A 21,960-nucleotide genomic window follows, 5' to 3' on the forward strand; every position below is an offset into this window, starting at 1 on the left:
CTGTGCAAGACAGCCTGGATAAGAATCATTAATGCCAATACCACTGACATGGGCAAGAATAGCTATATGAGGACCTAGGTCTCCACACAGCGACATTCACCCTCTTCATTTCTCAACCCCAATGTCATCCCATAAAAACGTGGAAAACTATATCCTAGCAAAGGTACGTACTCTAAAGAGTCAACTTCATGGCAACAAACAATTATTGAGTATCTGCTGTGAGACTGCACAGCTCTGCTAGACAACAGCTACACAGCCCCCTGTAGTGTTCAGTCTGTAAACTATGCAAGTGATCTCCTTTTTGTGGACTTAAAACACATGCACCACTTTTAGGACTGCTTATTCTCCATGGTGCACACTGACAAATCTTGCTGAGGAGATCACACTGAATATCAAAATCCCCTCCAAGCCCAGGAGTGGGGTCACTTGGGAGAAGACCACAGCCCTCAAAGCCCCTGGAAATAGTAACTCCAGGGCAATGGCAGGTTAGCCAGGGTCTAAGTGTTCTTATGGCTTATGTAGAAAGGAATATGTTTCTAGAAAGAATTTTTAAAACATCCCAAATGTGTGTTGATAGTATGGAGATTGCTATTCTGCTAGAATTGATGTGTGTGTGTGTATGTGTTTGTGTATTTGCCAGACACATTAAATGTTCTTACATAGATACTGAATTAATGTTAAAAATTAATGCTAAAAATCTATTTAGGCCCCTTGAGTAAATATCCTCATTGCGTATATTAACAAACTAACCCTGAGGGACAGTAAGAACTATTACTGTATATTCTCTCAGAAGGGATTAATGACTTCTCAAAAGAAGCTCCACAGACAGAAATTTCTATACACATACTTTTTTTTTTTAACACATCTAGAAATCTCTCTAGCTTAATAGCAAGAAGAAATCTGTCCCGTGAGAAGATTATCTTGGTTTCTCATAATAAACCAATCCAATGCCCACTTTATTTTATATTTACAGAATCTTTTACGGTTGGCATGAAACAAGCGATGTCCTAGTTAATTTAGCAACTTGAATTTGCAGCATGTTCCCTGGATCCAAAATCGTATAAACAAGATTTAACCGTATAGAAGTACAACTAGAGACTGTGTTTGTGTATGTGTAAACTGAGATATTTATAGACACAGATGGAGAAACAAAAAGAAACAAATTTAGGGTAATTTCAGTACTAAAATGCAGGAAACTATACAAATGAATACTGATTTCATTCTATTTGAATAAAAGGAACTTGTTCACTAATCAGGTAAAGGTGTTATCTGCCTTGAGTGGTAGAGAGAAAGAGGCATGTGTTTTGATGCCTAGTAATCCTGTAACTTTATGAGTGTATACAGGTGATTATTTGTTTTACAGATGAAAAAACAGGGGCTTAGATTAAACATGTCCTAGGTCACAGTAGTTGATACTATTAAGTATCAAATAAATGCCTGGCGCTATAGATACACCATGAAAGGATGTCTCCCCTCTTTTTTTCCTTCACTCCAGAGGAGCCCTTAGATGCTGACTATCGGGGATAGGCATATGCATTTTGCAAAGTGACCATTATCTGCTAGGCATTGTGCTACATGCTTTTTATATAGTGCTGCATTTAAGTCAAACCCCAAAAGCAAATAGCACAATCTTATAGGTTAAGAGGCTAAGGCTCAAAGAAAGGAAGCCACTTGCTAAGATAATAGTAAATGGCAGAAGTCATTTAAAACCCTTACTTGCTTCATTCTAAAATAACTCCCTTTTAGAACATGCCCATTACATTTCACTCTCTATCCATAATGCCTGAGGCCTTGGTCCAGCCTCCTGGCTTTCCATGGAATGGCTTGGGGAAGGTGTGAGGGCAAAGGATGAAAAGAGGCAGGGAGCTTACCATGGAGAACATGGTGGAACTTTGCTTACATGAGGTTCCATGATGTGAACCTTAGAAATCAGACACCACTGGACCAAGAACTAAGGACAGGTAGTGCCAGCCACCTGAGGGACATTTTGCACCCATTTCCACTCTTATTCCAATTACCTTTTCTCAGATGTAGCTAATTGCTAAAGCAAAAATTGTTCATGTTTATACAGTGAAGCTGATAAAAATGTCGGCATCTCCTAAAAATAGTAATTCTGTTAGGCATAATCATAACTGATCCTAGACTGTTTCCATCCTGGTGAAGTAAGCAAACCCACGAACACTGCTATATATACAGGGTAATAAGCTGACTCTGAAGGCAACCATAACCATTTGTAAAGGTGAGGCAAAATAAAAGGAAGAGGAAGGTTTATCTGCATGCTTTAAACCAAACTCTCAGAAGGTGCTGCTAGGAGATTTCCTTGTCAAACCCGACTGACAAGGGGCGGTCATTCAGTAGACCCTTTCAGTTCAAGTTCTGACTGTGTGCACCATGGGCTCTGCTGGAAGGGGTGCCGTGAGGCGGGCAGGGCACCTGGCCAGTACAACTGATGGAGTTGTCTCTCTTACCCACAGGCTTCCCTTTCCCTTGTGATTCCTCTGTATTTCATGCCTGCCTGATGCCAACACGGAATCCAGACTGACAGAGCACAGGTGCCCATGGATAGCTAAGACCAACTTGGGAGAGGCTTAGGATGCAGTGTGGCTCCTTGGTCTATCATCAACTTCCAGGCATTGGCATCATGTGACCCTTTCAGCCTAGTCATCTCTTATTCTTTTTGCCTGAAATGACCTTCCTCACCTAGTGAACTTGGGAAATCCCACTCGGCCTCCCTCTCAGCGTCCCCTTAGATAAGCCATTGGCATTTTTATTTTAAAAGAAGATGACAGTTAATACAAATGAATCCCTAACATGTGGGACTCCTGGTAGTGTGTGAGCAGGAAGCTAGTGTCTTAACCCATATGGGGCAATATTTGGCATGGACTTGGCAATATTAGACCTGGATCTGCAGGTCTAAGAAGCAAGCAGTTGGCTGAATGGGATTTGTTTTACAAGTCAGCAGAAACACTTCCAATTGCCAAAAGAGAATCTAATTATCTTTGGGTATTTTTATAACAATTATTACGGTACGAGCTTGTTAATTCCAACATTGACTCTAGTGGCAGAAAATAGAAAATAACCCCAATGTCCATGAAAAGGCACGGTGAAACAATACCAGGTACTTTAATACTCTGGAATTAAAAGAAATTATATGGAAGGGAGACCTATATATTCTGTCTTGGAAAGTTGTTTAAGATCTACCTCTGAATGAAAAGGAAAAACAGAATAATAATATATCTAATAGGAAATGACATATAAGAACAACCTCTCAAATGAACTTTGTATATTCTTTCTTGGCATAATTATTTGCTGGCAAATGCAAAGTGTTCAGAAGCATGAATACCAAACAGATCACAGTTGTGTGGGAAAAGGGGGCAGGAGAGGGGTGACGATCTGAATTGTTTTTTTAAACACAGAAAAACATATGTATATATTTCTTTTGCAATTAAATACTTTTAAGTGAAAAGCTAAATTGTTAATGGCGGCCCTGTAGTGGCTTACATCAAATACTGAATCTGTGTTTATAAATTCCAGTGACTCAACACAAAGCCAGGACAGTTCCAAGGTGAGGGGCTGGAGGGACATTTCATTCTTTTTCAATTTCATCTATTCTTTACCACTTGCCAACTTCTGAGCTGGCTCCAGATACAGCAAATGGGAATTTGATGGGAGGAGGCTTTCTATGAAGATGATTTCAGGCACCTGCTCCAGCTAAGGATCTGCTTGTTCTTAATGCAGAATGTACAGACAGCCAATACGCCAATCAGCAGGGTGACTATTCATACCCTTCCTCCTGACTGTAGCCCACAGGGCCCTGTGAGGGTGGTCACTCCTCCACCTGAGAGCACCTTGCTTTTGAGAGCAAGATGTTTATGGTACCAGCCGATGGCTGGCATTTACCACATCTCCTCTTTACACAAGCCCACTCACTGATGTGGATGCTTTTCTGGAGAAAGTCTGCATGGAACAAAGGAAACTGGTAGATGTGGTAACTTTTTTTTTTAATTTTTTTTAACCTTTATTTATTTTTGAGACAGAGACAGAGCATGAACGGGGGAGGGGCAGAGAGAGAGGGAGACACAGAATCAGAAGCAGGCTCCAGGCTCTGAGCCGTCAGCCCAGATCCCGAAGCGGGGCTCGAACTCACGGACCGCGAGATTGTGACCTGAGCTGAAGTCGGACGCTTAACCGACTGAGCCACCCAGGTGCCCTGGTAGATGTGGTAACTTAACAAAAATCTTTTTGGGTCAGATGCTGTCATGCAATACTCACGTGAACAAAGCTCTGAGAGAGCAGGTGAGTTGTAGGCAGTAATGTCTGTGATTCTGTGATTAATAAACACAACTGCATTGACTAACATTTATATACCTGGACACTTACTGCTGAGTAACATTTTTAATTGAAATTTTAATTTTATAGGATATAGATGAAAAATGCTATTGAACAGACTCTTTATTATGATTCAATCATCTCTGAGGTTTTCTTTGATAGGGGTCAGGGTTTATTTGAATTTTACATACTAACTACCAAAGAGAGGGTGTAACCTATTTAGGGATAGCCTAAAATGTGTGTGTGTGTGTGTGTGTGTGTGTGTGTGTGTATTCTCAATAACCTGAAGAGTGAGGGTCATTGCCTACACTTAGTCTTATTCCAGTGACTTGAATAGTGTCTGGAACAATTTAGACCCTGTGTACTGGGACCTCCCCTCATCAATACCAAAGGGAAAATGATATAACTTCCTTGACTGAGTTAGTGAGAAAAAAATCAATTCTGAAATTAGCTTTAGCGGTTTCCAATGCCCTTTTCAATGTCTAAACATGCTGGTACATGCACGTAATAAAACTCTTTTCTTGGGCGTTCCTTCACTGGTAAGTGTGGATATGTCAGCAGCCCTCTGCAGTTTTCCATGCTGTGCACGCTGACGGCCTCACTGACCCCCTGCTGTAAAAATGTCATTTGTATTTTCCTCAGGTTTTATGCTATGCTTCGAATAAATCACAGCTTATCCCTGTTTTCCAAAGTTCTAGGAATCCCTAACATCAGAGATAAGAGTATCTGAGGGTACAAGTTCCTGTTGTTTCCTACCTTTAAAAGAAAAATGTATGCTGTTTTGGTAACTCTTGTTCTTAATTAAAACACGTTGTTACAATCTCAAATACGGAAGTGCTCAGATGGAAATGTGGAAGTCCTCACCTGTGTAATGCAGCTGGCATGAGAGGAGAAGAGCAACTTTCACGTGGATCTGGCCCTGCTGGTGAGGCATTCCTCTCCTTCTCTCTCCCTCCCTCCCTCTCTTTTTCACATTGTAAGGTCAGGATATTCAAACATGCACAAGTGAGATGAAAGGGTATAATGAATAGCCATGCCCTCCATTAACTCACTTTCAAAAAATTTCAATACCTATCTGTTTTTTAACATTTTATAACAAATTTCGGGATACCTGGGTGGCTCAGTGGGTTAAACATCTGACTCTTGATTTCGGCTCAGGTCACGATCTCATGGTTTGTGAGATTGAGACCCGCTTCAGGCTCTGTGCTGACAGCGTGGAACCTGCTTGGGATTCTCTCTCTCTCTCTCTCTCTCTCTCTCTCTCTCTCTCTCGTATCTCTGCCCTTCTCTTGCTTGCACTGTCTCTATCTCTATCTCTCTCAAGATAAATAAAGTTAAAAAAAAAAGTCACACATCATATATCCTTAAAGCATAAGGTTTCTTTTTTTTAAGTCAAACCAAAATACCATTGTCACACCTAAATAAGTAACTATATTTAGTTAACACAATAAAAGTAATAAGAATATTTATATTTAGAAATAATCTAATACCACCTTGATGGTTAATTTTATGCCTCAATTTGACGGGGCCATGGGGTGCTCAGATATTTGGTCAAATATTATTGTGGGTGTTTCTGTGAGGGCTGTTTTTCATGAGGTTAACATTTTAAATAGTAGATAGAGTAAAGCAGGTTGCTCTCCCAATGTGGGGAGGCCTTGTCCAATCAGGTAAAGGCCTGAATAGAACAAAAAGGTTGACCTTTTCCTGAGTAAGAGGGAATTCTTCCTGCCTGCCTTCAAACTGGAAATTGGCTTTTTTTTTTCTGCCTTCACATTCAGGCTGAAACACTGGCTTCTCCTGGGTTTTGAGCCTTCTGGCCTTTAGTAGCAGCTACACCATTGGCTTCCCTGTTCTCATGCCTTCAGACTTGGACTCAAACAAACCATCAGCTCTTGTCAGTGTCCAGCTTGCAAAGTCACCTTGCAGATCTTGGGGACTTAGACTTGCGATCCAATTCCTACACACACACACACACACACACACACACACACACACACACACGTACATATATGTACATGTATATACATGTGTATATATATATTGATGCACATATATGTATGTATGTAGTTTCCTATTTGTTCTGTTTCTCTGTCCCTGATGAATATATCACCTTATCACCAGTCCATATTCAATTTCTCCAAATGGCTGAAAGATGTTTTTATACATAATGTTTGGAGTAGAATCCAAATAAGTTCCGTATACTATTTTTAAAGTCTATACACATCAACTACACTTGTGGAAAAGTCATGAAATATTTTCTTTTATGGTATTTCTTAAATGATATTGGATAAGCCCAACAACACAGAACATTAAACACAAACTTTTAGAATGTAATTCCAGATTTACAAAGATCAGGATGCATGCTTTAAATGTGTCAAGACTGGACACAGAAAGAAAAAGAAACACACTTCCACGAACAGCTTTATACTTGTGATAAGTCACTGAGCTTCTTTGTTCGCTCTATGTTCCACATCGATAAAACAGGAAGTGCACCTATGAAATATTTACTTGGCCTTCTTCACAGAGATGCAATGAGAGTAAAGGGTAGTTTCACAGAAATAGTTCTGAAATGAAGTATCATAAAATGAAGAAACTTATTATATTAATCATCATCTTCTCCATCTAAGGAACCCATTTTGTTTCTTTATTTGCAAGTGGGGTCTCATTCTCAGACGAAATTTGTACTATTCACACAAATCGGTGCCACATTACTAAAAGGACGAAAAACAAATAAATCGTGCTGTAAAGCAAAGGCCCTGGTCTTCAAGCAGGAGTAATTGTACATGTTTCACACAGGCTGAAAAACAGCAGAGAATGACCTCTCAAGGTCATCACTTCAGAAACTCACCCGGTACTGTTGAGATAACTCTGTCCTAAGCTGCAATCCTTTGACAGAGAAGACGGATTGAACCAAAATGCTGGCAGACACTGACCATTGCTGTGTCGCTCATAACCGTAGTCACTGTGGGGGGAAGAGCCAAAAGAAACCTGTCAGTAGGTGGCAAAATTACTGAGAATGGTTTCATGGTAGTCCACAGCCAACTTCTACTCTAGCCAAGTGGTCAACAAACAAGAGTTCACCAAATCAATACCTTTCCAAAAATGGAAGTGTTTTTCCCCTGTGGAATATCTGTCAATTACCCAGGATAATGCCGGAAGAGATAACTTGAAAGCAACAGAGATGCTTGTGTAGAGATGAAGACTCAATGACCAATAGTTCCAATTAAACGGCTTTAAACTGAGAGAGCAAATTATGTTCTCATTAGGAGAATACATAACACTGATGGTGGCTGGGCCCCAAGACAGCTACAAAGAGAAAACACACAGTGGTGGGAGCGCAACCCTCAGTGTCAACATCACTGACACAAACACAGCCACATGTGGTACGATTCTCATTACTGGTGATGTCTTTGGGGTGCTTTTCCAAGACATCTGGATCTACCAAGTAGAGCTGAGCCAGGTCTCTCTGTGCACAAGCCATATGCTTCAAAGTCACAGCAGAAAAGGAAATGTCCTTCAGGAATGTCATGAGCATTTCTCTGAGGAAAATTTTGTCCTAGTCAGTTAGCATTGTCAGTGGAGACTGACGGCTTGCAAGCCTCTCTCTTGCTTGGCAAGAGTCAAAGATTTTTCTCCCAGCCTCCTCTCTTTCTTGCTTCCAGAGCCCTCTGTGTGGCCTGATATTCTTGGCTTCTGGAGGATGAACTTGGGCACAGAGATTGACAACAAATTGACCTCCACATGCACAGACAAATCACAGGCAGTCACCAGCAAGCATTAGTATGAATCGGCCCATCTGTGTGATGGAGGTGAGATGTTGGCACACAAGGGTCGGGAAGGGAGAAACAGGCTTAGCCATGGGGCCTGTCACCAGGCAGCTGGCACTTAGAATCCTGCACATATCAGCTGGATTTGGTGCTGGTTCAACACAGCATGGAGAGGAAGACTTCAGAAATGCTGCCTGCAGGATACCCGGTGTTCATTTCAGGGAATTATTTTACAAGTGCTGGGGATGGCAGGCAAGGTCATCTGGGGGAACGTCCAGGGGAGAGCCAAGCCGAGAGGGAACATTTAGTGACAACCACCTTTTATTATGCTATAGTCAAGTGGACTCATTGAGGCTTTGGCTACTGGTAGAAACTCAACAAAGTCATGGTGAGTCTTCCAAAATATTTTCAGAAATCATGCAGTAACAAAACCCCCCTTTTTTTGACTAGAAAACCTTGCAATGGCCTCGTTTATGATTCATTGACCACTTCTCAGAATACATTTCAGTTAGAGGTAGATTCCAGTCACAAATGAATATAAGAATTGGGCCAACACTATAGGGGAGGCAGAGATAAGGGAAGGGCAAAGCCTAATTGCCTTCCTTACCCTGTGTTCCTTTTACTCTAGATTAGCTTAAAATGGAAGAAGAAAAACAACACATGACAATAACAAAAGACTCATTTACTGTGGAACCTTGTGGAAAAGACTGCCCCAAAACCAACACTTCCAGGAGACATCAGGGAATCAAGACATCTCATCTCATTTTTTCTCTTTGGTTTTCTACTAGAATACGTTTGCTCTTTACAAAGGAATGACTATTTGGTAAGGCCAAAGCTAAATGACTAAGATAAAATGTCATCCTTTACAAATCCTCTTTGAATAGAGGGGATAAAGGAGAAACAGTTGGAAAGAAGGATGGGATAAATGACTTTAAAATTCCATGGAAGTTTTCCTTATGAATGCATTTCAGGGTGTCAGTCCTGAAAGGTAGGACAGGAAAAATATATTTTTATCATTGTAATAATGTTGCACTGGCTACAATGGAAGTTACAGCTGGGGAGGCCCCTGCAGAATTCCTTGTGAGCTCCAATGTAACTGAAGTTCTCTTGTCCTCTGGCTGAGCCCAAGAGATCTAGCACTGGCTCTTGGCTTGCCTTGTCTACCAAAAGAGGGAAACAGCCTTGGGTTATTGGTCTGAGAGCTGGTGGCCAATTTTGGCAGGCCTGTACAGAACTATTCACTCAGAGGATGTTTCCAGAGGTCTACCATGAGAGAAGACTTCCATTTCCTAAGCTATATGATGTGTATGTGCACAGTATCTCAGCCCAGCACTGATATTTTGACGGTCAGATAAGTGATCTATGATTGCTACATAGGTAGATATCCAATGTTAAAGGAATAACTTTGGTTCCTTACGCACGTCAAGTTTTAATCACTTAACATTGACATATATATTTAACAATTGTTTTCTCTAAACCGAAACATATAAATAAATTTAAGGAAAAAGGGAAAAAAAAAAGAAGAAAGGAAAAAGGAACAGAAAATGAGATGGATATGATGAAGGGAGTTACCACCTACTCATCCTTAATAATTTCCAACCTCATTTGAATGCCAACACTGACCTGGAACAAAGTAAGGGCATTGCTGACAACACAGGCTAGCTTTCTGCTTATCAAATGCTTCAGGAAGAATGCTATCATGCTCAAATATCTCAGCACTTTTCTGGTTTATACTAGCTTAATCCTGGTAAAGGGAGAGGTCTCCCTTACCACCACGTCCACAGAGCCATAGACTGCCAATGCCACTGAATCCTGGCCTTGAAATCAGAAAAGTCTTCCATAGCTCGCATACACAATCATCAGCTAACTAACCACTGACTGAAAACTCCCAGTGACAGCAAACCTACTTTGCTTTATAAGCTCATTGTTCCACTACTAGGAACCTAGATTCTAGGAAGTTTTTACCTTGAGCACAAATATATCTGCTCTCTGAAAAGTCAACTTACTGTTTTCAGTGCTGCGGTCTGAAGCAACTCAAGGGGGGGGGATCTGGTCTCCCTTTTTGTCCTGAGATCTAGCAAATATGTGGGGATAGCTACAAGACATCTTCTGAATCCTCTTTCAGTCCAAAGAAATTCCTAGCTTTTCCATATACACATGCCCATAACCAGTAAATGTTGTCCTCCAAAGGTAATTTCATAAGAATACGAGGCTTGTCGCTTAGCTCTGTATATGTCACTATTATTTCAAACCTCAGCTTTCATTAAGAATCACACAGATTTGATACACTGAGTATCAGCACAAGCTTACCAGTCAAAATCGGCCTCCGTGCAGACACAAGGTTCAGATTCCATAGCTCCTGCATATTTTCCTTGCATACACTTCCTCTCTGATTTTCGCTTCTTATATACCCTTTTTGCTCCCATGATGCATGCTTCCCCCTGTAAGGAGACAAGGATCTCAGTTGGGCACATCACTTGGACCTTCCCTACTTCAATTCAGGACATTCAGAGAGATGTTCTCAAACCTTAGTGTAATGTGAACATAGGTCACCTACTTTGTACTAATGGCATTTTCTTTTTTTTTTTTTTTTTAATTTTTTTTTAATTTTTATTTATTTTTGAGACAGAGAGAGACAGAGCATGAGCAGGGGAGGGGCAGAGAGAAAGGGAGACACAGAATCTGAAACAGGCTCCAGGCTCCGAGCCGTCAGCACAGAGCCCGACGCGGGGCTCAAACTCACGAACTGTGAGATCATGACCTGAGCCGAAGTCGGATGCTTAACCGACTGAGCCACCCAGGCACCCCAGTGGGATTTTCTTTTTGATGTCGAGAACTCTGGTGTAGAATGCAACTATAAATGCAATCCTAAGAAGCAGTGAGGGTGTGTCAAAAACCATCCTTCACTCCTGATGTATTCAGCAAACCTTTACCTGGCGAGGTTTGAGGTCCAGTGCTATGAGGGACACACAGATAGCCAAGACTCAGCTTATAACAAATGTATTGCCAAGAAATCTCTGGTAATTAAGTCTAATTCTTCTGTAATAAAAGATTTATGCATTTGGTCATTTATGAGCATATGAAAGAAGGGTTTTCCTAAGAAGTATAAAGATCCATTTTGCCTCAATTTATTATGCCTCTGCCCACACAGCTTTATGGCACTGATTTTATGTCCAACTACCAGACAAGTGAGAGAAGTAAACTCAGTATTTCTCCACAAAATAAATAAAATCTTTGAATATCATAGTGATTGCACATCTCAAAAGGGAAAGTAACAGCAATGTACGTAATATTTTTAATATTGAGTCTGCGAAGAGTATATGATGCTAACTGATGCAGCCCTTACTGTCAAACGCAGCTTTCTTTGTGTCTCAAGCACAGAAAAAAGTTTTGTCCAGGCTAGTATACACTGTGTTTCTTGAGCAAATTCACTTTAACTGGCTCCACGACACATCTATATGTAAATATGTTACTTTGACCCTTGAACAACACAGGAGTGAGAGGTGCTGACCATCTCGCACAGTAAAAAATCCATATGTGACTTTTGACTCCCCCAAAACTTAATTATCAATAGCTTACTGTTGACTGAAAGCCTTACTGATTACATAAGTAGTTGAATAACACATCTTTGTATGTTATGTGTATTGTATATGGTGTTCTTACAATAAAGTAAGCCAGAGAAAAGAAAATGTTATGAAGAAAATCGTAAGAGAAAAATACACTTAAAGCATTGTACTGTATTTATTGAAAAAAAGTCTGCTTGTCAGTAGACCTGCACATTTCAAACCCCTGTTGTTCAAGGGTCAAGTGTACTTAGTCTAGGTTTGGGGAGACGATGGGTTCCTCCCTGAGTATGGCGGTGGCTGTGCAGTGAGAACCTCTGCCATGTCCTCAGAGAGACCTGTAGAATGACTTCCACCTTGGGAAATCAACAGAAAAATGCTTTTGGCCAAGCATTCTGATACGAGCTGATCAGGGGAGGGGCCAGAATGAAGGAAAGTTTCCTATTAATAGTTCTGCCCCCTCATACCCAGAGTACCTTTGGAGGAGGCAAGAGGCACTACCCAATCCCAGGGAATCACAGGGCAACAGGAGAGGATTTTACTGGCACTGCTCACCGCGCATAATTTTATTATTTTACATCTCTGCTTTGCTAGATAAAACTGAAGATCCTTTTGTCACCCCTGCCCCTACCCTGCAACCATATGACATGCTCAGATAAATTATGTTTGGATCTGCATGCTGAGTTGGTATTTCATTTTGAGTTGTAAGTCTAAGCCAAGCACATTTGAATTTTATCTCATTATCTCCTAGGACAATAAAGAAAAAAAAGAAATTACTTCACCACAAGCTATAAATGTTGAGTTTGCTCACCGCTGTGGAACACAAAACATGCAAGAAAGCGGTAGATGGGCAGTGTAACCTAGAGAACCCCCTATTCCTACATTTTAATGGCCAGCTTTCCCCCAACATGACCCATGCCTTCCACCCAGGACTTAACCTCAGCTGTCCTCGTCCTACCTGGCTGTGCAGCTGCCAGGGTCGGTAGTCCTCCTCGGCACACCGTCTATCAAAAATGGACTTGTAGTCCACCTTGACCAGCTGCCATTCGGAGCGGTGGCTGAAGTGTCCAAACACTCTACAGAGTTCAAAATGATAAAAATAATCACAAGAGTAACAGGGCCCATAGCTAGCGTTTGCCGGGTGTTTGCTATGAACTTAGTATGATGCTAAACACGTTACATTGATCATATCAGTCAATCCTCAAAGCACATGTATGAGGAGGGTTACTATTATTGGCACCCTATCATATCTGAGTAATTTCAGGCCCAGAGAGTATTGTTGATATGCAAAGAAACAACTAAGACCTGGCTGATTCAGAACACAGGGTGTCTGACTTAAAAACCCACTTCTGCGTATCGTACCACAAGAATGGTTGGTTGACAGAAAAGAAAAAAGAAAGTAAGAAAAACATTACAAATGCTGCATTCTATGTGGTCCAAGATTACACTTGTAGGTTCTCTTGCTAATATCCCTGGTTCCCATGGTTTCCATGCCATTTTACCTTCCCACCAGTCCCTAGGGAATGTGGTCAATGGGGCCAACTAGTTAGAACTGCTTCCTACACTGTGCACTCCACTCTCCTTATTCAGAGAAATTCAGGTATATAATGAGGCATTTGAATCACCAACCATAGATATCCGCGGATAAAAGCCACAAGGTAGCCTTTTCAGTCAGTGTTTTTTCATCCGAGTTTTGCAAATATGAAAACTGAATAAAGATAAATTATGGAACAAATTGCTAATTGAGCTATGTATACCAGGGGCAAAGGGTAGCTATTAGGCATATTAAATTTATGTTGATCTTTTCTATCATTAAAAAAGGGGAAGAAAAAATTAGAAAATGTACCAACTACTCACTATGATTTTTGATCACAAGGTCGACTACTTTAAAACCTTCTCTCTGTTTTCCATGTCTAATTTTCCAGGGGAAGAAAAAAAATTCACCGTTTCATATTTCAAATTCAAAGCTCATGTTTTGAAACCCTTAAGCAGGCAACTCATTAATCAAGTCTTTCACAAATTAATGATCGTCACTTTCCAGACAAGAATGAGTGCAAATGCAATTTCACAAGAACAGATTGTTCTCACAGTTTTCCTAATACGCCTCACAATTGGGTTAGGTAAAGAGCCAGGGAAAAATAAAATCCTTTGTGGGGTTTTGATCAAGCTCTGCGTTCTGCCTTAAAGTGAAATCATTCTTATATGCCTGTGATTTTCTATATATTGAGTTTATTATTAAAGTCTTAAATTTATAGTTTTATTTTCTGTTGAAATAATAATTTCTAATTTCCCTAAACCCATTCAGCATAGGAAAAAATAGACTGTGCCCTTGTGCTGCCAGCCCTCAGTATGGGTCTCCTAATTAGTAAAGAGCCAAGAAATTGGCCACGCCCACATTTTTCTTTCCCCTTTGCGGAGGAATCATGAAATCAGGTGTACTGACCTTGCTAGCAATTTCAAATATAAGAGTAGCAAAGTGAATAGGCTTTGCTAAACACAACATATTCCTGGATTTCTATTAAGACTAGAGGACATGATAGTTTTCCACTTACGTCATGATTAGAGTCTCTTCCCCAGGCTCGCCCAAAACCCCATCCACAAAGAGTGGAATAGATGTGAAACTGTATTTGCTCCAAGATCTCCCTTCATCAAAACTCAACCTAATGAAAGAAAAAAATAACAGGCATCACATCTCAAAAGAAAAAAAAAATCCTTTCAGAGGAAAAATACTATCAGCCAATGAAGAATACATTTTAAAAGTACTGGGGACACTGTCAAAGTGAGCCTTTTATGTGAATACGTACTCTTAATTACATCAGAAGGTAGAAATACAGTTAGCCAAGCGATTCGGGACCCAGATGTATTATAACAGCCATAAGGGGAGAGCTGCATGAAATGGGAATAAGTCTTTGATAGAATTTTTTTTTAATTTGGATATTTTATTAGATCTTAGATCTCAATGTGACGCTCTCCAAAACCTCAGTGCAATCTAGCAGCAAGTCTTACTGGTGATTCTGAAGAGCAATGGCCTTGTAAGACCTACTTAGATGGACTTGAACCAGCTGCCTCCAAGAGATCAAACCCTTGGTGGCTTCCCTCTTAACACTGTTTTGCATCCTGGCTGACTCCTTGAGTGAATGGGTACAGGACTGGCTCTTGCAAGTAAGAGAAGTCTGCAACTCTGAAGGTCACCCAGGATGTTTCCTCTGTTCTGTGTTTCCCTGCGGATGCCTTCCCCCACACTAAGCCTCCATTTCTCTTATTTCCACAGTTTTCTCTTCAGTCTCCTAAGTAACTCACACCAGGCGGAAAATCAGGCTTTTGGTTTTGAACAAGCTTGCACTGTGGAGAGAGCCCTTTTCAAAAACAGAGATGAAGGAGTCTACTAGAAACCATTCTGGAAGTTAGGCCTTAAATGTCCATCTGGGCAAGACCTACCGGTAGAGGTGCAGACTGGTAACCTCCTTCCCCCAATAGAATCAGGGGGAAATGAGATAGGGACAGATTTGCCCCGAACTGCTGATCTCTGTGCAGAACACACATAACGGACACACGTTAAGCCTCTCTTGACTTCTACCTATTTTACCTGACACACCACTGTACCCACAAGTGTGCTCAAAGAGTAAGGTACTGGGGAGGGCACTGTCATATTTGAAAACCATAATGCAGCTCTTCTCTCAGGGGTAGAATCTCGGTCTTTCTCAATATCCTTCCCTCCAGCCCTACTCCCACCTCCTTCCCTCCTTCTCTCTGTCTCCTTTCCTCCTCTTGTGAAACCGCTGGCGATGTCTTATTTTAATAGAGCAAAGGCATAGATGCTGTTCTAGTAGACTTTGACAGTTTATTGCAAACACTGTCACCAACTGATAGCCTGACTCCTCAACTGGTCTTAGCAGTATGGAACCATCGGGTGCATGACTCATGATCAGTGCCATTACCAGAGATGTCGAATCGGGAGAGACGTGTGCTTCATAGCAACCAGGACTCCACCTTGATCCAGATACAAAACACTGTGCTCTTCTTCAAAGATCTGCAAGAGGAAAACATCCACATGGACACACACCCAGAGTTCAGAGAATTAGCCTTCATATGAGGAGGAAAAGTCCTTCCCATGATACACCAAGGTGTCCCCACCTCTTTGGAAAGACACTTATAAATAATGCTTCCCAAGGTGGGATGCATATACCACTGGCACTGTACAAAATGATTTTAGGTGTGCCACAAATGAACCTGAAGAATTAATAGTTATGTATTCATGCTTCTATTCCCATATTTTTATGGCAAGTTCTGTTGATTCCCACTTAGGACCCACTTCTCAGAATGCAGGGTAACCATCATATTGTGTAACATCTTTGGATGGAAGAAGCCTTAGAGATAACTTTACCCCAGCATTCTCGTTTCTACAGATGAGAAAACTAACGTTTAGAGAGATGTGGTGACTTACCCAAGACCATGTGTGTAGTAATTCACGGGTCCGAGACCTGCGGAGTTATAGGGCCCTTTCCAGATGTAATTATTTCAAGTTTTCCAAGTATTTCAGAGGAAAGCTGTTCTGGTTCAATTCATAGATTCTCTAGCAAGCCATATAGGAGTTCTGATCCAAATGGAATCATCTTTGGGTACACGCGTCATTTAGGTTTTTCTCCAAAAATGGAGAAACCAATTTGAAGTCAAATGGAGATGGGCTACAAACAAGTTTTGTGTCCTCACTATATGAGATATGCGCGGTTTTTTCATAATTGCTTTGTTGGTGTCACCTTGTCTGCAGTTACACTACAGACATGATTGTTTTTCCCTTTGTTTGTTTCTTATATCTAAGACGCACCTCAGGATTACAGATGTAAAAAGTCCTTTTCTTTGTTTGGGGTGTTGGGAGAAACAAAATGGGATCCTGGCTTTCGAGCTATTCTCCAGAGGAAGCTTAATAGTCCATGTTCCTACATACCTCCAAGATCACTAGCCCTGGGGATTCTTTTTATTGTGTTTTTTTTAATTTTGTTAATGTTTATTTATTTTTGACAGAGAGAGACAGAGCATGAGTGGGGGAGGGGCAGAGACAGGGGGAGACACAGAATCTGAAGCAGGCTCCAGCAATAGCCCTGGGGATTCTTAAGCAAACATCTTTCCTGCCTTGCTCTCCTCAAACCATGTGAATCATACAGAGGGTCCATAAGGGGTCAGAAGCTAGGAAATGGTAACTTGGACTATAACATGGGCATCTCTATCTAAAACATAAAGCAGGGAGTTCTCACTTCTGTGTGATTACCTGTGCATTAGATTTCAATTTACGGGGCTAGTTACTGTATGATAATTAAACGTCAGTAGGTTATTAAAACATATTTATTGAAGTGTAACAACCGTGCATTAGGCACATATCTTGTTATGATTGCTAAATCTCATTAAATGCCTGTTTTATAAGCTATGGGTATCTAATTTTCATTTAGAAGAAAGAGAGGAAGCATTTAAGCTAAACATGTTGGTTTACAGTGATTCCAATTCTACTTTTCCTAACATATGCACCCTGATGGTTATGACTCTGTCTTCTGCACATAACATATAGACATTTCAGAACACCACCTGGGTAATGGCTATTTCAGAATCATTGCATTCCTCTATATTCTGACTCTGAGGCAAGGGGAATTTATGGGGGCAGCTCAGTGCTGGGTATACAATCTACCCTCCAGCTTCCATGTTCCCAATATGATAAACTCTTTAGGATCCTGGTGTCCTTTTATGGAAAAAAATTCTTTCAGATCCGATTTGGTTTCATTGTCACTTATAAGCTTTCTTACATAGAGACTCTGAAAAAGGGTCATTTTTACTGAATGACAAAACAAACAAACAAATTGCACAAATATTTGCTAAACTTTAAGACTCTCATAAAACAAAACAGGAAAATAAACACATTGACAAGCTTTAGGATTTATGTACAGCTGAATGAGTTCTCAGAATTTAACCCAGTTGAACAATTTTTATGTCATTGAAACTGCAGCAACTTGACCCAGGATACTTTCTCACCTGCCTCCAGGTGTTCCCTGCATCTGAAGAGACAAACATGCTGATGTCGCTGTCTGACAATTCGGAACCTATGTTACCTAGAAAGAGCACATCATCAGTAGTGAAAGGAGCTTTTCACAAAAGCTAACAATGGGCTGTAATGGCCATCTCCACTGCTCGAGATGGACTTACACTGTAAACACTGTATCTGAGCAGGGTTTTTCTGCAGAGTTGCTTCGGGGTCAATGGCTTTAGGTTGACTTTCAAAATATCTTTTTGCTTACTCATTAAGTTTCTAGCACAGATATCTAGCTTCTGAAAATAAACGCAATCTTCCACAGCAAGCCAACCAGGCAAGCTTCTTACCTGAAGCCACTATGATGCTGGGGGCTGTGTCTCTGCTGGCGATGATCCCTGAGGTGTAGGGGTTCTCAGAGACCTTCAGGTGAAGGTGCAGTGAGCAGTAGGGCTGAGAAGAGGAGAAATGAGTGTCATGAAAGCATATAATCAAAAAGGTCATCTAAAGTCCAGTTTCAGGGCATCCATCCATCCCATTCATCCATCCATCCATGCACGCACCTTTCATTCCACAGATACCTGGGGTCCACTAAGTATAAGACAGCTGCCAAATTGGTGAAGGTGGGGGCCCCTTTGATTTAGGCCTGTTCTACTGCCTTGATTGCCATTTGGTCATTCAAGAAATATTTTAGTACTCTATCTGAAAAACACGAGATGTAGCTTATGAAAGACTTACACTGACTAAATTTTGGTCTTTGCCATTATGAGATATATAGCTTAAGATCTTCCTATTGATTACCATAAAGAGAGACTATTTTAACAGTCATAAGATCAATACAGACGGAATATGAAGTTTGAGAGGCTGACACAACTATGTTCAACGCTGGATCAGAAAAAGGCTTTGGGGAGAAAATGGTGCCTGAGGCAATGATGTGTAGAATATGAACAGCAGGTGAGATGTTCAGGAGGATGAAGGATAGTTCAGGCCTAATTGATATCAATAACAAAGAAAAGAAGCAGAATGAGTTTAGCTATAATACAGTAGGCAGCCAGGTTACAGTGAGGAGGAAGGATGGATATGAAGTCTGAAAAGAAGGTTTGGTCAGACTGGGAGGGCTCTGAGAAGTCAGATGGCACCTCCCAGCCACCCTCCACGGGAGAACTTGGTCTCTGTTGTACAGAAGAAGCTGCGTGTGAAACTGTCCTAACATCTATCAGATGACTGACATAGTATCCATGTCAGGGAATTATCAGGATCAGTATTATTCAATATAAAAGTCATACCTGTAGACAAAATGTACTGGTAATAACAATCTAAATGAAAATTTAAGGGACTTGATGTCTGTGTGTAACAATCTCGATCAAATTCTCTGATGAAGCTATCAACGGTTTTCAAATACAGGATAATAAATCTTACACGAATTTCATTTAAAATAGTTCTGGTACAGAGTTGTCAAAAACTACAAGTTTGTGTCTGAACCCACATCTCTTTTCATCTCTCAAAAAGATTATTTTCTAATCTTATCGACTTGAGTTTTTGGAATCACCAATGTATCTCTGTTATTACTTTCATTCTGCTCCGTAAGTCTCAGCCAGCAGATATTCAGAAAGCTACAGAGATACAGTGATTAAATTTATATAGGATAGAGTAAATGACAAACAACAAATGAATCTCAGGAAGAAAAGCAGCCCAAATACTGGTGAAATAAAACCGTGGGTCACAACAGGGCCTTCCTCACGGCCAACACAGAAGGTAAACTCTCAAGGGAGAAAGATAGTAATAAAGAGCAGTTTTGCATGGAAATTTCATAGAAAGTTTTCACAAAAGGAATTTTTACTTTATAATGTTCTGTAAGAGGAAGGAGGGCTTCCCTTATAAAAAGAATCAGTGGCACAAGGTGGGTGGGGGGGCGCCTGGGTGTCTCAGTCAGTTAAGTGTCCCACTTTGGCTCATCTTATAGCTTGTGAGTTTAAGCCTCACACGGGGCTCTATGCTGACAGCTCAGAGCCTGGAGCCTGCTTCGGAATCTGTGTCTCCTTCTCTCTCTGCCCCTCTCCTGCTTGTGCTCTTTCTCTCTCTCTCTCTCTCAAAAATAAATAAATATGAAAAAAAAATTAAAAATACAAATAAAAAGAATCAGTGGGAACTAAATGCTTGGCTTCCTTTTGCCCACGAGGAAGACGAGGACGGGTACTGCTACATGTTCCAGAAGTTCCAGGACAGTGTTGCGTTGCACTCAGATAGATGCTAAGACAGGATAAAGAAGAGATATCAAACCATTTTTCCATGAAAGTTTTCCTGACAACGACAGGCTATCAGGTTCCCCTCCTTCTCTGATTTACAGCTGTTTACTTGACCACTTGCAATCTTGTCTTATCTGTCTGAGGTACCTACAGTTTTATCTCCCTAAGAGATAAACTCAACAAATAAGAAACCACCTCCCTAAGAGAGAAACTCTACAAACAAAGAGAAAACTTTAAGTGCTACTTTGAGTCTTCTGTGGAACACAGCACAGAATCCAAAAAAGGCAGTCAATAAATGCTCGAAACATGAAGCAATGCTTTACATTAGGACTTACAAGACCTTTTGAAAACAGGTCTAGGAACAATTCCTGGGAATTGACCTAGGAACAATGCCAGAAGTATCTTGGGTTTATTTATAAACCGCATAATGAGATTAATGTGACTATCGCCATGGCATTCCAAGACATGCCTAACTCTTAGGGGATTAGCCTAGTCCCATGGCTTTATGGAGGGACTTTTGTGTCCCCCACAGAGGGAACATCCCTGGCTAAGGGAGCACCTGGTTTGCAATCTTGAACCAGATGCTTGCCACCTACTTCACCACCCAACAGTCTAGAAGATTGTGATGCTCCCTCTCCACCCGGCCTGATCAAGGATTATTTGATATCTGGTCCTGGCTGTTCCAAAGAATAGAGGGCATTCTGGCTTGGTCACCTCAGCACTGCTCTGTTGCTATGGCTTTCAGAGCCCCGAGATAAATTAATTTGAGAAGAAAAGACACCAGTTCAGGCAGTAGCAGCAACATTAGACGTGCTCTTTCTGGTGCACTTTTTCCTCCACTCTCACATTTACAGTACTGGATTGCCCCCAGCTGGTGTGAGGAGAATATTCTGTGGCTTTTCTTTTTTCCTTCTTCCATTTGTGCAAGGAAGTTATAGAGCCTGCATCAATGCTCAAAGAAAACCAATGTTAAGTGGTTTATCTTTACTTTTTTAAGTTAAACTTTTCTACCTGACCAGCCTTGAACATCCATCAAAGTCAAATCACCAAAACTTAATAGAGAGGTTTATTATAATGCCACTGCCAACTCCTGCAGGACACAGGACAGGGCTCGCTAACTGTTATGCACATTTTGCCCAGGCAGGGGCACTTTGTCTACCTCTCCCTTCCTTCCTTCTTTCCAGCCTTCTTCCCTTCTTTTCTCCCATTACCTACCATGTCAGAAATACCGGAGTATCTTTGCAGAGTTATCCCCAATTCGGAAGAGTCAAAGTACAGTTTGTCACAAAGGCATCTATTTTCCTTATCTTTCCACGTTAAGAAAATACAGAACTGTACCTTGAAACCACCAAGACCTAGCAGGTGACTTACAGACAATGAAGGGTGCAGCATACATGTTTGGAAACCATCCTTTTGTATTTACTCACACACAGTCACAGGGCATGGCATATCATCAACTGGTCAATACTAGGAGCAACTAGATCTCTCGTCTTTAATCTCTTCAGGATCAGGTTCAGATTTTGAGCAGCTGAGGCAAGTTAAGGACTCCATCCCAAGGAAAATTACACAAAGGCATATGCACACAGAGTTTAATGCTCAATTTTAGGGAATTCACAGATTCCTGAAGCCCATTGCAGACCTCTAGCTCCAAGTTACCTTTCTTTTGTCTTATTCTTGTATTTCTTATTTTAACCAACAAAATCCTTTGGCCATTGTAAGTGTTCAATAAATGTCTGTTGGATTTAACCGATCCATTAACCAGCTACTGTCTTCTGAGCATTGTGGTTGACCAATGAAAAATTACTAAATGACAGGAGATATGCCCCCCCACCATGAATTAAATCAACTAAAAAACTGTGAGATTATTTAAGAGTCAACCAGCATCTCATTCCACCTCTCTTTTCCCCATCCTCTGCACTGACAGCCTTTGGGTCTCATCTTCATGGTACCCTTATCCCTAGGGCCCCTAATCTGAGTATTGTACTGAAAAGCCAAATCAGACCTTTTATCAGTAAGGCAGCAGCCAAGGTCTTAAACAGTAT

The 21,960-nt window shown here is 40.9% G+C and overlaps 1 protein-coding gene across 5 annotated transcripts in view; it reads right to left on the reverse strand.

Annotated features, from left to right (window-relative positions):
• SORCS1 (sortilin related VPS10 domain containing receptor 1) overlaps positions 1 to 21,960 on the reverse strand; it is a 501,774-nt gene that overhangs the window by 80,377 nt on the left and 399,437 nt on the right. For all 5 annotated transcript variants that reach the window (XM_042960645.1, XM_042960644.1, XM_042960643.1 and 2 more), the window contains exons 11-17: positions 18,023 to 18,125; positions 17,678 to 17,754; positions 15,598 to 15,689; positions 14,212 to 14,319; positions 12,618 to 12,735; positions 10,407 to 10,537; positions 7,178 to 7,291 (exon numbers count right to left, since the gene is read on the reverse strand). In XM_042960645.1, coding sequence (XP_042816579.1) covers positions 7,178 to 7,291; positions 10,407 to 10,537; positions 12,618 to 12,735; positions 14,212 to 14,319; positions 15,598 to 15,689; positions 17,678 to 17,754; positions 18,023 to 18,125 — 743 coding nt within the window. The remainder of the gene's footprint in view (positions 1 to 7,177; positions 7,292 to 10,406; positions 10,538 to 12,617; positions 12,736 to 14,211; positions 14,320 to 15,597; positions 15,690 to 17,677; positions 17,755 to 18,022; positions 18,126 to 21,960) is intronic.

Source organism: Panthera tigris, chromosome D2 (assembly GCF_018350195.1).
Source record: "Panthera tigris isolate Pti1 chromosome D2, P.tigris_Pti1_mat1.1, whole genome shotgun sequence".
Classification (NCBI taxonomy): domain Eukaryota; kingdom Metazoa; phylum Chordata; class Mammalia; order Carnivora; family Felidae; genus Panthera; species Panthera tigris.